The 16,550-nt window shown below is 40.7% G+C and overlaps 2 protein-coding genes across 2 annotated transcripts; both read right to left on the reverse strand.

Moving 5' to 3' along the window:
* Nucleotides 1-1,336: 1,336 nt before the first annotated feature.
* On the reverse strand, nucleotides 1,337-11,654 carry LOC112230285 (jupiter microtubule associated homolog 1). The gene is made up of 5 exons (XM_024396517.2): nucleotides 11,449-11,654; nucleotides 8,200-8,342; nucleotides 3,277-3,377; nucleotides 3,064-3,091; nucleotides 1,337-2,755 (listed from the first exon to the last, which is right to left on the reverse strand). Exons 1-5 carry the CDS (start codon nucleotides 11,502-11,504, stop codon nucleotides 2,592-2,594), a joined length of 492 nt encoding a protein of 163 aa, XP_024252285.2. The 5' UTR covers nucleotides 11,505-11,654; the 3' UTR covers nucleotides 1,337-2,591.
* Nucleotides 11,655-13,876: 2,222 nt separating this feature from the next.
* Nucleotides 13,877-16,382, reverse strand: LOC112230284 (small ubiquitin-related modifier 2). Its single transcript, XM_024396516.2, has 4 exons — nucleotides 16,238-16,382; nucleotides 15,501-15,632; nucleotides 15,071-15,142; nucleotides 13,877-14,581 (listed from the first exon to the last, which is right to left on the reverse strand). The coding sequence occupies exons 1-4, from the start codon at nucleotides 16,256-16,258 to the stop codon at nucleotides 14,516-14,518; spliced, it is 291 nt and encodes a 96-aa protein (XP_024252284.1). The 5' UTR covers nucleotides 16,259-16,382; the 3' UTR covers nucleotides 13,877-14,515.
* Nucleotides 16,383-16,550: the final 168 nt, after the last annotated feature.

Here is a 16,550-nt window from a genome sequence, read left to right on the forward strand (position 1 = left end):
GGCAAACTCCAAGCAGGCAGTCACGTGCCTTTTACTGAGTAGCAGCATCCGTCTGACCACTACCATATAAAGGCCTGATTGGTGGAGTGCTACAGAGACGGTTGGCCTTCTGGAAGGTTCTCATCTCTACAGAGGCACTCTAGAGCTGTCAGTGACCATCGGATTCTTGGTCACCTCCCTGACCAAGGCCCTTCTCCCCAGTTTGGCCAGCTCTACGAAGAGTCTTGGCTGTTACAAACTTCTTCCATTTAAGAATGGAGGCCACTGTGTTCTTGGGGACATTCCATGTTGCAGAAATGTGGTACCCTTCCCCAGATCTGTGCCAAGACACAATCCTGTCGGCGCTCTACGGACAATTCCGTCGACCTCATGGCTTGGTTCTTGCCCAGGCATACAGTCAACTTTGGGACTTTATGTAGACAGGTGTGTGCCTTTTCAAATCATGTCCAATCAATTGAATTTACCACAGGTTTCTACAATCAAGTTGTAGAAACATCGGGCCTCCCGGGTGGCGCAGTGGTTAAGGGCGCTGTACTGCAGCGCCAGCTGTGCCATCAGACTCTGGGTTCGCGCCCAGGCTCTGAAGTAACCGGGAGGTCCATGGGGTGAAGCACAATTGGCCCAGCGTCGTCCGGGTTAGGGAGGGCTTGGTCGGTAGGGATGTCCTTGTCTCATCGTGCGCGCTAACCAAGGTTGCCAGGTGCACGGTGTTTCCTCCGACACATTGGTGCGGCTGGCTTCCGGGTTGGATGCGCGCTGTGTTAAGAAGCAGTGCGGCTAGGTTGGGTTGTGTATCGGAGGCCGCACGACTTTCAACCTTCGTCTCTCCCGAGCCCGTACGGGAGTTGTAGCGATGAGACAAGATAGTAGCTACTACAACAATTGGACACCATGAAATTGGGGAGAAAAAGGGGTAAAAAAAATAAAATAAGTTGTAGAAACATCAAGGATGCTCAATGGAAACAGGATGCACCGGAACTAAATTTCAAGTCTCCTAGTAAAGTGTCTGAATACTTACGTAAATAAGGTATTTCAAGATTAATACATTTAAAGAAATGTATTAAACCCATTTTTACTTTGTCATTGTGTATAGTGCTGAGGATTTGTATTTATCCATTTTAGAAAAAGGCTAACAATTTTGGAAAATATCAAAGGGTCTGAATACTTTCCAAAGGCACTGTACAACACAGGGGTCCATGGAATAGGGTCTGAAATACCATGGCTGTCAGCCAATCAGCATTCAGGGCTCAAACCACTCAGTAGATACATTTATTTAGGTCATTGAAAAACTACAGCCAACTGCACCATTGCCATCAGAAATAAAGACATAGTATGGTATGGTCAAAAATGACATTTAATTTGTGCCAATATTCATTGCGACTTTTACAGTGATAAACAAACCTGCATGAACAAGTAACGGTCATGTAGCCCAGCTGACCATTCAACATCTTCAGAAAAGCACTTCAACATGAATTCACTAAAGCCATGTGTGCAATTTCATTCAAATTACGTTTGAGCAAAATTGAACCGTGTGTGGGTAAATACATACATTAAACTACAGGTTTTCCTGTACAAGGCAGACAGTAAAATAGGCATCAGACCTGTAAGAGACAGTGACAGAAGTTTGAACAAGAACTCTGGACAATTTGCTTAACGTACCAAATTGTGTCCAACATCGAGAATTAAAAAAATAATAAATATGCAAAACGAGAACTAGGCAGAGCTGTCATAAGGTCACTTGTCATTCTATCAGATGGAGTACCACACACAAACAGGCATACTTTAACCTGTTGAAAGTTTCCCCCCTTTAAAAAAAGATCATAAAAACCACTCAAACCTGGCACTGAAGTTAAAACTGACATGTAAGGACCAAACACAATACAAAAATCCTATCTTATTTTTCCATTTCATGACATAAGCCCATTTTCTGGACATATTCACTGAATTTAGTCTTCAGAAATAACACCAGGGTTTGATTTGACAGCTTGGATCCCGTGTGGATTTTAGTTTCCATAGAAATGTTTAGGTCCCGAACTTCATGCAACACTAGATCATGTACCCCTCCAATTGATTAATAATGACTCAATTTAGTCCAGCATAACCTTAAAATAAAAACATTCACAGTATAACTTACCTCCCCCTCCCTTTTTTAATTTATTATTATATATTTTTTTAACAAAGGCTTCACCAAAATGTTTGAACAAACCAGGCGTGTGCATGCAGTTTGCCATTCAATAAACACGGTGCAAAAGCAACAACTTCATATGTATCCATTTGTGTTTTTCGAAACCTTATTGATTGCGCATCAGAACTTTTGCCAATGACACCAGATGGAGTGAGGGACAACTTAAACCTCATGCCCTTTACCCAGCAGGCCTGTGACTACAGCACTACAGATGCCAGGGGCTTGGATCAGGTACATAAAGTGCTTCTGTCAACAAAAAACGTACCAAAAAAAAAACGTATCAAAACAATAGACTCGGGGAGGGAGAAGAGGACGGGACGCAATTCCTGGACTCGGATGAACAGGTGGAGATTCTTCTTTTAAAAAAAGAGAAAAGGACGGCGGAGTTCTGAGAAAGAGAAGGACCTCAACCCAGGATGAGGCTGGACTTGCCCCCTGGGGGGTTCCTGCGGCCTGACGTCATCCCTGCGGCGGGCTGGGAAGCCCCTGCGGCGGGCTGGGGAGCCCCTGCGGCGGGCTGGGGAGCCTCATCCCTCTGCTCTGGGGTGGGAACGACCTCAACAGCGTTATCTAAACATGGGAAAGCAGCCAGGTGAACATGCTTGAGACTCAAGCATTTAAAACGTAATACGGCTGCTTGAAGCTTTTAAACATCTGGTAATAGCAAAGTCAAGTCAATATACACAAACACTATAAATGGTAAACATTAAACACTACAAATCATGCCCCCCCCAATCTCTTAGCTATAATTTAACTAGCATTCTTGTGAGTAAAATTAACCTAGGAAGTTTACAATACATATTCATGTTGTCTTAAATCTGGACAACTTGTTTATTAACAGTGGAAGTTAGCAAACAATACATTAAAATGGTCCTCACCAGCATTTCCCATGTCATTGTCTCCATTCTAAGAGAAGATGAAGGGGAAAAAGGGTACATTATTAGAACAGAAATGAGTAGGCCAACTACATGAAAGCAAAGTGAAAGTCCTCAACAAAGAATGCCTACTGTTTAACTTTGAGGAAACGTCAACATGGGAAATTCTAGATTGTGTGTGTGTGTGTGTGTGAGATCAGTGTTGAGCCATCTCACCCCGGCGTTGGAGTCTTCGTGGTTGTTGGAGGACGACTGGGCAGCACATCTCCTCAGTGGGGCCGAGGGTTCTCCACACAGCACTCCAGTGGGCTTCCCACCTGTAGATACACAGAAATGACACTAAACATGGTTTGACTCATTCCCTGGCTAAATCACCGAGGGCTTACATTGAAATTTACAGACATCTCATGCCAGTGATAACATTTTAAATGCTTGATAAGAGTTCTAAGTAGCCAAACACCTCATCAAATCCAAAGAATGAAACAAACGGCTTAGCTCTGCCATTTCATGAATTGAGCCTACTGCTCATGAGATATATATATATATAAAAATAGTCAGTATCTGGTGTGACCACCATTTGCCTCAAGGCAGCATGACGTCCCATAGCATTGATCAGGCTGTTGATTGTGGTTTGTCAATTGTTGTCCCGACCAAAGACGGTGACCGCTTTTCTTATAATATCTGTGAAGCGAACATGAATCACATTATCATAAATGAACATGATCTGCCCTCTTGTGGAGGAAGTTGCAACTTGCATCCCACATACAGAGCAACTCCAGGGTCGATGAAGTTCAATTTAAGACTTAATACCATTTGTGAAGTCTGCGCACACCTGCTGATATCCCCTTCCAGAAATGAGCCTGTTGGCAAAAAGTAGTATATTGAGGGCTGGCTCTTAAAGTGGAACTGACAGTGTCAACCGATTTGCAAATGTGAAACAGACAATCATAATATCAGTAATATAAAAATTCCCAGTTTATTCTGCAAACCTAAACTTGGATTTAAAAATAGATTATTTTACAGCACCCCCCCCCCAAAAAAAAATAAAAAATAAATCCATAATGCAAAGTAATGCATCGTTGACAGAATAGATGGATTCAGTTGAATGCATGGGTAATAATTCACCAATACATTTCTTGGTAGTCCAACAAACATTACCATCAGGTTGTAAATAGCAGCTGGCCTGATGCCTTACTTGTTTCAGTGACTCAATATTTTGGACAAAAAGTATCCAATACTGGGAATGTTAATACAAGGCAAACTAGCAAGGGCAATGATCAAGTCAGTCATAACCATCAAATGTATTTATAAAGCCCTTTTTACATCAGTCGATGACAAAGTGCTATACAGAAACCCAGCCGAAAACCCCAAACAGCAAGCAATGCAGACGTAGAAGCACAGTGGCTAAGAAAAACTCAAAGCAGGAACCGAGGATGAAACCAGGCTGAGGGGTGGCCAGTCCTCTTCTGGCTGCACAGGGTGGAGATTATAACTCTTCAAATGTTCATAGATGCCCAGCAGGGTCAAATAAGTCACAGTGGTTGTAGAGGGTGCAACAGGTGGCTAACATGCTGACCAGACAGCACACGTTTAGTCCGTGAGTGTTGCAAAATAAAAATGTTATTCAAAAATTTCAAACAAAACGGCTCACGTGAATTCAGACTTTATAGCCAGGCGCTACAATAGAACTTGGTTCCATTTTAGCCATTTGACACACTGCATGTCCCACCTCTTCAAGCTACTCATTGGTCATTACGAGCCTTTACCCACGTGGGTTATTGAAAGATGGGAGGTCCACACTCCAGTCAGTGACGGTAATGCACCTTAAAGTTATACCACCATCAGAATTCTATAAAGAGCCACAAAATATATATAAAAGCATTTCAGGTAAAAACCCGTGTTTATCTCCCAGGACCAATTAGCTAGCAAGTCCAGGGATGCAAACTGGTGAGGGCCCAAAAATAACTTTTTTTTGCACTGATTTAAAAAAAAAATCCCTGCTAGGGGGAAATAGAGGTGTTAACTAATTTAAAAAAGAATATGAACTACATTATCAGTCTAAATTGAAAGTTGTTAATGTGAATCTAACTCACAGCTAAAAAAACATAAAGAAAGCAATCCAAATGTTATTTGTTGGCTAGACTTTACTGCAAATGACACTCAAGTTTTGGGAGAAAACCACTCTTGGGAGAAGAAAAAACCCATCTTAAGTTGAAATAGAATGAAACAGGCATTCTATTTTTGCTCTATTATAGTGGGAACTATAGTAGACATTGATCAAGTACACAAGGCTACATGTGTGCAAAAGTAACATTCACTGAGTGTATTATTTTTTTAAGTGTAATAATCACTCACAAGTGTTACTGTCAAGTTCAACAAAAGCATTATTTTAGGGCTACACATTACATTGTACATCTTCTGCCTTAGGCCATCTGTTCTATACTGTACCAGCAGAGCAGGATATCAATTATGCCAACAAAGGGTCTCTTTCAGGCAGAGTACACCTGGCATACCCCTTTTTATTTCCTGTATTGAATGATGGAAGGAACACCATACTTTCCTACCTCTATACAGTGGTGACATCCATCTTAAGCCAGGCACAGCTCCACTTGTTTAACAAGCAATGAATCATTTTCACCAAATTCTCTCAATCTGAAAATTAACCACATACTGTAGAGGGAAAACAATGAACAATTCAGATTGCCAGGGTCCGGTAAGCAACTAACACGTTATAACTTGAGGAATGGCAAGGAGTCGTATACCAGTTAATACTATAGTGAATGGTTAGGTTACTAACGTTCATCTGATGTTGTAGCCGTCTGACCTTACTAGCCAGATATTTTTCACACCATAAACTCAATTTGATCAGTTAAGTTGGCAAATGTTGCCCAACATTTCTCTGGCTGGCTAACAGAGAATTAAATCCAGCTGGCAAGATACTTAATGCTAACAATACTTGTACCATACTTTCACCCCCACCTCAAGCTTTTCAAATGCCAGTGGTTTTAAGTACGCGCCATCACCTTCTCACCTACCTCTTCGTTGTTCAGGGGACGTGCTGCTGTAAATTAACTGGTCAACTGCCTTTCCAGAGCGTGTGCTGATGATGTAACTAGCAAATTGGTTGTTCCTCTCTTCAATCGCGTGCTGCATTCCGTTATGTGAACGATTGGATTAATACTGGCTGTATCCAAACGTGCATCACTTGTTCACAGCCAGTAGTCATCCAAAGCCCCCCGCCTAAACTTCTCATATCTACACAAATCACCCATTTTGGATTCAAACTGCAAAAAGGTGACTAGTTTGCATCCCTGAGCAACAGCTAGCCATCTTAATGCTACAGCAGACAATGACATTCCAGACAATTCTGTGCTGCCAAATTTGTGGCAACAGTTTGGGGAAAGCCCTTTACTGTTTCAGCATGACAATGCCCCCTTGCACAAAGCAAGGTCCATACAGAACGAGATCGGCGTGGAAGAACTTGACTGGCTTGAACAGAGCCCTGACCTCAACCCTATCAAACACTTTTGGAATAAATTGGAACGCCGACTGTGAGACAGTCCTAATCGGCCAACTTCAGTTTTACATCTACACTATTTCTGATCAATTGTATGTTATTTTAATGGACAATTTTTTTTTTACATTTCTAAGTGACCCCAAACTTTTGAATGGTAGTGTATGCGTTACGGCTTTTCAACCTCTGCCATATTGTGATTGAGCCATCTAATAGAACTGTGTTTTCTTTAATGGAAGCTTCTCACAATGTCAAACAAGTAAAGTGCGGTGTACTGCAGGGCAGCTCTTTAGGCCCGCTTTTCTATTTTTTCCAATGACCTGTTACTGGGTATAAAACAAAGGATGCGTGTCCATGTATGCTGATGATTCAACCATATACGTGTCAGAAACCACAGCGAATGAAATACTGAAACCCTTAAGAGATGTAACAGTTTTGGAATGGGTGGCCAGTAATAAACTGGTCCAGAACATAAAAACTAAGAGCACTGTATTTGGTAGAGCACTGTATTTGGTACAAATCATTCCCTAAGTTCTAGACCTCAGCTGAATCTGGTAATGAATGGTGTGGCTGTTGAACAAGTTGAGGAGACTAAATTACTTGGTGTTACTTTTCATTGTAAACTGTCATGGTCAAAACATAGATTCAAATGGTTGTAAAGATGGGGAGAGGTCAGTCCATAATAATGGAGATGCTCTGCTTTTTTGAAAGCGCACTCCAAAAAGCAAGTCCTGCAGGCTCGTTTTGTCTTATCTTGATTATTGTCCAGTCGAGTGATGCAAGGAAAGGCTTGTTAGGCGGCACGTCTTGCTCTTCATTGTAGTCAAAGGGCTAATTCTTATAAGAAACATTGTGTTGAAAATCCCAAATTGTTTGCAGTCAATTTACACATAGCTCTGACACACACTTACCCCATCAGACATGCCACCAGGGGAATTTTCACAGTCCCCAAAACCAGAATATATGCAAGAAAGTGTACAGTATAATATAAAGCTATTAGTGCATGGAACTCTGTTCCATCTCATATCACTCAAATGAACAGCAAACCTGGTTTTACAAAACAAATAAAGCAACACCTCAAGACACATCGCCTCGTCCCTATTTTACCTAGATAGTTTGTGTGAAGGTATTGATATGTAGGCTGTGTGCCTTTATTTTTTTATTAATAAAGTTCGGTCCATGAGCTGTTCTTGTCTATTAATGTTCTGTATGTCATGTTTCATGTGGCCCCAACAGCTAATGTGGATCCTAATAAAAAAATAAAAAGTATTTTTAAATGTATAGGCAACCATTCGCTCTCCTCTGACAACAGCCCGACTCACATGACGTGCACACATATGGTTGCATAGTGCTAACATTTTGAAGTGTGCCTCTAGTATTATTTTAAGTTAAAATTAGTAATAATTGCCGCAATGGTCACAATTGAGTAGCGGCACTATAACGGAAACACTGTAGTCATCTCAGTTGCATTTTTTAAGACCTTTGAAAACTGAATAAGACATTAAACTGAGAAATTAATTTAAGATTTAAAGACTAAGGACACGCACAGAGAACTATTGATAAATTACATAGGCTACATACAGCTATAGGTATTATACAAGAGGCTGTGGAGGGTGATGGGTTACCAGGTGGGTTGTTCCTCCGATGAGCGTGTGGGTCATCTGGTTCAGCAAAGATGTTGGAGGCCATCTTGTTTTTGCGATTGGGGGGCTTTTCCTCATCATTGCCAAAAGTGATGTTGGAGGCTCCTCCAGGTGGGCGCAGGACCCTAAGCGACAAAGCAATTAGAAAAGTATTGAGTAAAATAAATAACTAGCCTAACTTGTATCTTTCTTACTGGTATAGCCTTAAACTAGGATTTGTACCCTCTAAGAGTTCCTGCTCAAGAACCAATAAAAAATAAATAAAAAAGTACACACACCTGTCTGAAATTTTGCACAGGACAAAGGGAATCATCACCAGGCTATTTGGGGATGAAGTCAGTGTCTGGTGCGCAACACTACATTAAGACCAATTCCTTTCAAAGCCTTTCTGATAACTGTCATTACGGTGGCCTGGTTAGCTGACACATTGACTGGAGCTAATCTATGCAGACTAAAAGTCGACCGATTAAATCGGAATGGCCGATTAAATAGAGCTGATTTCAAGTTTTCATAACAATCGGAAATCTGTATTTTTGGACACTGATTTGGCCAGTGAGTTAAGATCACATTCTTATTTTCAATGACGGCCTAGGAACGGTGGGTTAACTGCCTCGTTCAGGAGCAGAATGACAGATTTTTACCTTGTCAGCTCGGGGATTCAATCTTGCAACCTTACAGTTAACTAGTCCAACGCTCTAACCACCTGATTACATTGCACTCCACGAGGAGACTGCCTGTTACGCGAATGCAGTAAGACAAAGTAAGTTACTAGCTAGCAATAAACTTATCTTATAAAAAACAATCATAATCACTAGTTAAACTAGTAATATCATCATCAACCATGTGTAGTTATCTAGTGTGTCCTGTGTTGCATATAATCGATGCAGTGCGTATTTGCAAAAAAAGGACTGTCCTTGTTCCAATGTGTACCTAACCATAAACATCAATGCCTTTCTTAAAATCAATACACAGAAGTATATATTTTTTAAACCTACATATTTAGCTAAAAGAAATCCAGGTTAGCAGGCAATATTAACCAGGTGAAATTGCACGCGTTCATTGCACGCAGAGTCAGTGTATATGCAACAGTTTGGACCACCTAATTTGCCAGAATTTTACATAATTATGACATAACATTGAAGGTTGAGCAATGTAACAGGAATATTTAGACTTATGGATGCCAACGGTAGATAAATTACGTAACGGTTCCGTATTTCACTGAAAGAATAAACAGCTTGTTTTCGAGATGATAGGTCATTAATATGGTCAAATCCTGAAACTAAGGCTCGTATTTCTGTGTTATTATTATGTTATAACTAAGTCTATGATTTGATAGAGCAGTCTGACTGAGCGGTGGAAGTCACCAGCAGGCTCGTAAGCATTCATTCTAACAGCACTTTCGTGCGTTTTTCCAGCAGCTCTTTGTTGCGCTTCAAGCATTGCGCTGTTTATGACTTCAAGCCTATCAACTCCAGAGTAGTAGGCTGGTGTAACCGATGTGAAATGGCTAGCTAGTTAGCAGGGTGCGCGCTAATAGTGTTTTAAACGTCACTCGCTCTGAGACTTGGAGTGGTTGTTCCCCTTGCTCTGCATGGGTAACGCTGCTGCGAGGGTGGCTGTTGTCGATCTGTTCCTGGTTCGAGCCCAGGTAGGAGCGAGGAAAGGGGCGGAAGCTATACTGTTACACTAAAGTACCTATAAGAACATCCAATAGTCAAAGGTTATTGAAATACAAATGGTAGAGAGAAATAGTCCTATAATTCCTACAACCTAAAACTATTTACCTGGGAATATTGAAGACTCATGTTAAAAGGAACCACCAGCTTTCATATGTTCTGAGCAAGGAACTTAAATGTTAGCTTTCTTACATGGCACATATTGCACTTTTACTTTCTCCTCCAACACTGTTTTTGCATTATTTAAACCAAATTGAACATGTTTCATTATTTATTTGAGGCTAAATTGATTTTATTGATGAATTATATTAAGTTAAAATAAGTGTTCATTCAGTATTGTTGTAGTTGTCATTATTACAAATAAATAAAATAAATCGGCATCAGCTTTTTTTTGGGGTCCTCCAATAATCGGTATCGGTGTCGAAAAATCATAATCGGTCGACCTCTAAATGCAGACACACTAAATGCTTTAAATTCATGTTAGAGACGGGCTCCTGCTGGCTCCACTCTCTTCCTGCAGTGAGTGAACCCACCTTTACGCTGAGGTCTTAGAAGAGGATGAAAAACGGGTGTGACAAACCCATGGAGACCAAACTTGAGGATTTTTAAAGCATGAAATAATCTTTGAAATGGCAGCTTCTCTGCATTCAGAGATGATAGAAAGCAATACCTTCTGCTAAGATGATCAATTAAAACTATATATTTTTGATTTACATGCCTTGTGTTTGCATAAATGTAAACCAGGTGCAAGCCCACTTGATCGATTTTCACCATAAAATACATTTTAGGTTCCCCCAGCCCACACTACAACCAGTGGGTCATAAAATATCCAGATGTCATTGTATGTGGGGCTGCTGCTTCGGCCTGATATTAACCTTAATCAAGCCACAAACCAGATGTAAAATAATTCGTGTCTGAATAGCATAGTTGGTTTTGCAAGTCAGTAACTAGACAAATATATGTTTAGTGATTAATTTTTAGCAAATCTAGTTATGGACGAGGGCTGCATGGTCGTGGTTGGCAACGTAGATACTAGTAACGTTAGTCGGCTATAAAAAGCATCTTCCACATGGGGCCCCACCCAACCATAAAATTAACTAATTGATGTTAGCCAACGACAAGTTTCATGTTAGCAGTCTGTCTCTAGTGTCATACACCCTGCATTGGACAAAAGAACAAGCAAATATTGATTCCTTTGAAGGCAATCAGTTAGAACCATTAGCTTGCTTTTACACACCTACGAGCACGTCGTTAGCTAGCGACATTCATTAGCTAAATGCTAGCAAGCTAACGTTAGCCTGGTCCATATACAAAAGAGGCAAATATCAACGGTGGTTGTGGCCACAGTTGCATTTATCGTAAAATACATCCTCTCGCAAATCAAGTACAAAGTCATTAATACGAATATGTTAAGAAAAAAGTGTATTGTTTGACAGTTAGCTATTGTTCACCAGATAGTTAAAGGTTAGCTAGCTAACTTAGCTGTCTAGATGAGGTGTGCATCATTTGACATTTGGCTGAAAATGCAAGGCTCTTGACATGTCATGATGCTTACCTGGAGCTGCTTTTTGCTCCGGCTTCCATGCCTGAATATATAGTTGTCGTCGTCATTTTGTGAGAGACTGGTAAGAATTGATAAGCTATCGCAAATAACACGACGATTTTGGCGTTTTTAGACCAATATTTCACCACCTCAGACTCGTTTTACTCCACCCGGTACAAGCAAAATGATCAATCGGCCTTTAAAACGAAAACGTGAAGAGGGCGTTTCCATGGTTTAACTACCACCCACAAAATGACGATTCGTTCTTTTGATTGGTTCCTGACTCATTAATCATGCATTTGATTGGAGAATCGGTGTACGACCTGCGCGCCCAAGGAAAAGCGCACTGTCCTCAGCAACCAAAAAATGATCCATATGTTGTCTGAATCTAGAGGTTATAACCCTCCTTTCTGTACAATCAAACAATTTGAGATAAATCCTTTCCTGACAAATACTTCTGTTTTTCCACCCCATACAGAACCAATCAGTTGATACAATAGAGAACAATCATGAAAAATCAGACTATATGAATCAGACAGAAGGTTACCTGGACTGCATTTACACAGGCAGCCCAATTCTGATCTTTAATTCCACTAATTGCACTTTTGACCAATCATATCAGATCTTATTCATCAAACATCCCCCTTTTCTTTTTATGTCTGATGGTCCAGCACCATCCTCAAGACAATTGCTTTAATTTTGGGGAAAAGGCTTCAAATCCAAGTTAACTGACATTATTAACCAAAACACAGGGCCCTAATTACCTTTTACAGTTTGTGTGAGATTGGCACACAGGCATATCATTAAATTGCACTTTTCCTAACAAAATGTATTGAGACATCAGATGCCCATCATCAAGAGTACATGCCAGGATAAATTCAATAAGCCTAGTGTACATACATCTTTGAATGTCAGGATTGCTGTAAATGATGGCATCATCAATCTCCTCTCTACCATCTGAACATGCAGAGGTCTACAGTGCCTTCGGAAAGTATTCAGACCCCTTGACTTTTTCCACATTTTGTTACGTTACAGCCTTATTCTAAAATGTATTAAATAAAACAATTTCCTCACAATACCCCATAATGACAAACAAAATCAGGTAAAGACATTTTTGCACATTTATTAAAAATAAAAAACAGAAAATCCTTATTTACATAAGTATTCAGACCCTTAAGTATGAGACTCGAAATTGAGCTCAGGTGCATCCTGTTTCCATTGATCCTCCTTGAGCTGTTTCTACAACTTGATTGGAGTCCACCTGTGGTAAATTCAATGTATTGTTTGAGTTGGGAAAGCACACACCTGTCGATATATGGTCCCACAGTTGACTGCATGTCAGACCAAAAGCCAAGCCATGAGGTCGAAGGAATTGTCTGTAGTGCTCCGAGACAGAATTGCATCGAGGCACAGATCTGGGGAAGGGTACCAAAATATTTCTGCAGCATTGGATGTCCAGAAGAACACTGTGGCTTTCATCATTCTTAAATGGAAAGATTGGAACCACCAAGACTCTTCCTAGAGCTGGTTGCCCGGCCAAACTGAGCAATAGGTGAAGGGCCTTGGTCAGGGAGGTGACCAAGAACCTAATGGTCACTCTGACAGAGCTCTAGAGTACCTCTGTGGAGATGGGAGAACATTCCAGGACAACCTTCTCTGCAGCACTCCACCAATCAGGCCTTTATGGTAGTGGCCAGACGGAAGCCACTCCTCAGTAAAAGGCACATGACAGCCCGCTTGGAGTTTGCCAAAAGGCACCTGAAGACTCTGACCATGAGAAAAATTATTATCTGGTCAGATGAAACGAAGATTGAACTCTTTATCCCTACAGGGAAGCATGGTGGTGGCAGCATCATGCTGTGGTGATGGTTTTTCAGAGGCAGGGACTAGTCAGGATTGAGGCAAAGATGAACGGAGCAAAGTGCAGAGAGAGAACCTGCTCAGGACCACAGACTGGGGCGAAGGTTCACCTTCCAACAGGAAAACCCTAAGTACAGAGCCAAGACAACGCAGAAGTGGCTTCAGGACAAGTCTCTGAATGTCCTTGAGTGGCTCAGCCAAAGCCCGGACTTGAACATCTCTGGAGACCTGAAAATAGCTGTGCAGCAACGCTCCCCATCCAACCTGACAGAGCTTAGGAGGATCTAGCTAATGGGAGAAACTCCCCAAATAGCATCATACCCAAGAAGACTCGAGGCTGTAATTGCTGCCGAAGGTTCTTCAACAAAGTACAGAGTAAAGGGTCTGAATACTTACGTAAATCAGTTTAAATTATTTATTTTTTTTGCAAAAACGTTAAACTTTTTTCTTTGTCATTATGGGTTATTGTGTGTAGATTTTATACATTTTTAGAAATAAGGCTGTAACCTAACAATGTGGAAAAAGATGAGGGGTCTGAACTTTCCGAAGGCACTGTATATATCTATGACCGAGACAAATATAAAAAAAGATGACATTTATTTCAACAATAACAGATGAGTCAATTTAAATGCTTATTGGAGAACATCAATACAAGTTGCATCACAAACAACTTCTACAACATAAGTATATATAAAAAAAGAAGAAGAATCCATCTCTGAAAACAAAAACAGAAAACTCTGACCAGCAATCGTCAAAACAGATGATATAGATGTAAAGAACTTACACACACCTTCCAAAAGACATTTTCCAGAATTGTAGGATTTGATTGCTGGATTAGTTCAGCACATGAAACAGGATCTGACAATAGGTATCCTCACTCAGTTGTTTATGTACAGAATAAATGCAAGGATGATATAATATACAACAGTATGTTATGTGCATTTTGTGAATATCAGAGTGAATGGTATTGACACTTGTAGAACTAGGTATGCTGAATCCCAAATTGACAAAACTCCTACTTCCGTAGAACTGAAAGGATTGGAAGTATCCAACATGGCGATAAACACAGAAAGTCAGATATTACCATATTGGTCCAATCTTTTCAGATCTGCATGAAGTGCCAGGGATAGGAGTTAGAGGTCGATTTGAAATTCAAAAGCAGAGTTTCAGAAAATACATTATTAGGGGAGGTAGGGGTGTTGGTGGGGAACATTGGACCCTAGTGAAGAAAACCTCCCGTTTGCTGCTGGAACACATCGATTGTGTCTTCATCTTCCATTTCCAACTGAAAAAACAAAAGTCATAGTCAAGATCAGTTATAGCATCATAGCAATTTATAAGCATTTTTCTACCAAAGTAAACCAGCTTCAATGGGCAGGATAAAACATGTTTAAATATTTTTGGGTGGTATTTTGAAGTTTTATTGACAGGTTCAGATCAGAATGTTAAAGATTGACTGTATGTTTTGTTTATTCCATGTGTAACTCTGTTGTTGTATGTGTCGAATTGCTATGCTTTATCTTGGCCAGGTCGCAGTTGCAAATGAGAACTTGTTCTCAACAAGCCTACCTGGTTAAATAAAAGGTGAAATAAATATAAAGATGAGAGGATTACAGGAGAGAAAGTAAGTGGAGGAACAGGGATTGAACCTCTGCCTCCAGGGAACTGTTGTCCTTGAGGCAGCCCCCGGCAAAGGATAAAAACGTTTGCCAATGAACAGTCAACTCAACCATATGATATGAGGAACAATAACAAACCTTATCCACCAACTTACTTGTGCTGGTGTGTCTGTCTCGTTGATTGGTTGCCCATCGAACCGGAACCGGATTTGCCTAATCGTCAGGCCCTGTGGAAAGGCATCACAAGACACTTAAATATGAACTTAAAATACTATAAAATACACAATATTTCAATCAAGGGAACTTGTGCATTGTAATAAAGCCCTCAGTCTGGGCACATGTCATGTTGCTTGCTTAGTGAGTACAACTTCCCCCGATTAGGCTCATACCTTGCATGAACTCGGGACCTCTGCCTTGTAGCACACGTGACCGCCCACCTGAAGTGTCTTACCAGTCACCACCACGCGAAAAGCTAGCTATTCGCTAGCGCAAGTGGGGACACTTCAGGCTGAGGAGTAAGTTTCACACATCCCCATGTGCTACACATGCATGTTTGTCAGTCAATGGATGTTGATGTTGCCTTACCTGTCTTTCGCAATATGCCTTCATGAGTTTGCTGAGGGGTGTGTGCCTTTTGATCTTGAACTGCACCACTGAGCCGTCTTGTCCTGCCACCTTCAAGTTGATGTGGTCATTGTTCTCCGTCTTTACTCCTTCCTAAAAACAAATAAAACATTATATGATTAGAGAAGGGAGTGGATATTTGGAACATTCTCTAGTAACTAAACTATCATTCACATCAAAACTAACTTTCAAATCACGGATGATATTGGATAGAGACATTATTGTGAAGTGCAATGGTCTGCAAGGAATACTCCAATTCCTAACAATGCAATGTTTACAACAAGCTAATTGATCATGTTAGCATGCTAACTACTGTATGTAGCTAGCTAGCTGCCATACTGTTATTCGGGCACGGGCCCTCGATGTTAGCTAGCTAGTCATCTAGGTTGCATCATGACAAGAAAACACATGAACAATATGAATATTACATTTAAATTAGAAAATTAAACTGCTTATGTTTACTGACAGTGACTAAATCCCATAAGGCACATTACAACTGACATTATTCGCTAGCTATCTACACGCTAGCAGTTAGCCTAGCTGTCCAGACCGATTCTGAAATATTTCCTAGTAAATCAACCGGTTTAGTAAATTAGCTGCTCTAAACCTCAAACCTTTTCAGAATATCATACAGACCAACATAACGAGAATACAACTTCACTGTAAATATTGCGAATAAAATACGTATCATTGCTCACCTTGGGTTTTTCGTCTGCCATGGCTGCTACACTTCAGCGACTGTGCGCCTTCTCCACCACGCTTCGGCAGGAGCGCCACTTCCATCCGCGCCAGTTTGGAGAGCAGTCTGTGCTGCTCTTTTTCCATGACGATACATTTCTGAGCACTCAGTGTGTGTGCAGTGTTACATTTCTGAGCACTCAGTGTGTGTGCAGTGTTACATTTCTGAGCATTCACAGTGTGTGTGCCCAGTGTTGCTTGTTGGTGTGAAACTAAACTTAAAAATACAAAGTAAAATTACATTTTCTAAGAGGGTTGATTATTTAAAGGTGT

Source organism: Oncorhynchus tshawytscha, linkage group LG32 (genome assembly GCF_018296145.1).
Source record: "Oncorhynchus tshawytscha isolate Ot180627B linkage group LG32, Otsh_v2.0, whole genome shotgun sequence".
Taxonomy (NCBI): Eukaryota; Metazoa; Chordata; class Actinopteri; order Salmoniformes; family Salmonidae; genus Oncorhynchus; species Oncorhynchus tshawytscha.

Excerpts from the sequence above, each read along its gene's own strand:
- LOC112230285 (XM_024396517.2), bottom strand. The coding sequence starts at position 11,504 with ATGACGACGACAACTATATATTCAGGCATGGAAGCCGGAGCAAAAAGC. Across the intron at positions 3,378-8,199 it reads TCGGAGGAACAACCCACCTG|GTGGGAAGCCCACTGGAGTG; the intron begins GTAACCCATCAC and ends GTGTATCTACAG. Across the intron at positions 2,756-3,063 it reads CAATGACATGGGAAATGCTG|ATAACGCTGTTGAGGTCGTT; the intron begins GTGAGGACCATT and ends TCCCATGTTTAG.
- LOC112230284 (XM_024396516.2), bottom strand. The coding sequence starts at position 16,258 with ATGGCAGACGAAAAACCCAAG. Across the intron at positions 15,633-16,237 it reads TGGCAGACGAAAAACCCAAG|GAAGGAGTAAAGACGGAGAA; the intron begins GTGAGCAATGAT and ends ATTTGTTTTTAG. Across the intron at positions 14,582-15,070 it reads AGACAGACACACCAGCACAA|TTGGAAATGGAAGATGAAGA; the intron begins GTAAGTTGGTGG and ends TTGTTTTTTCAG.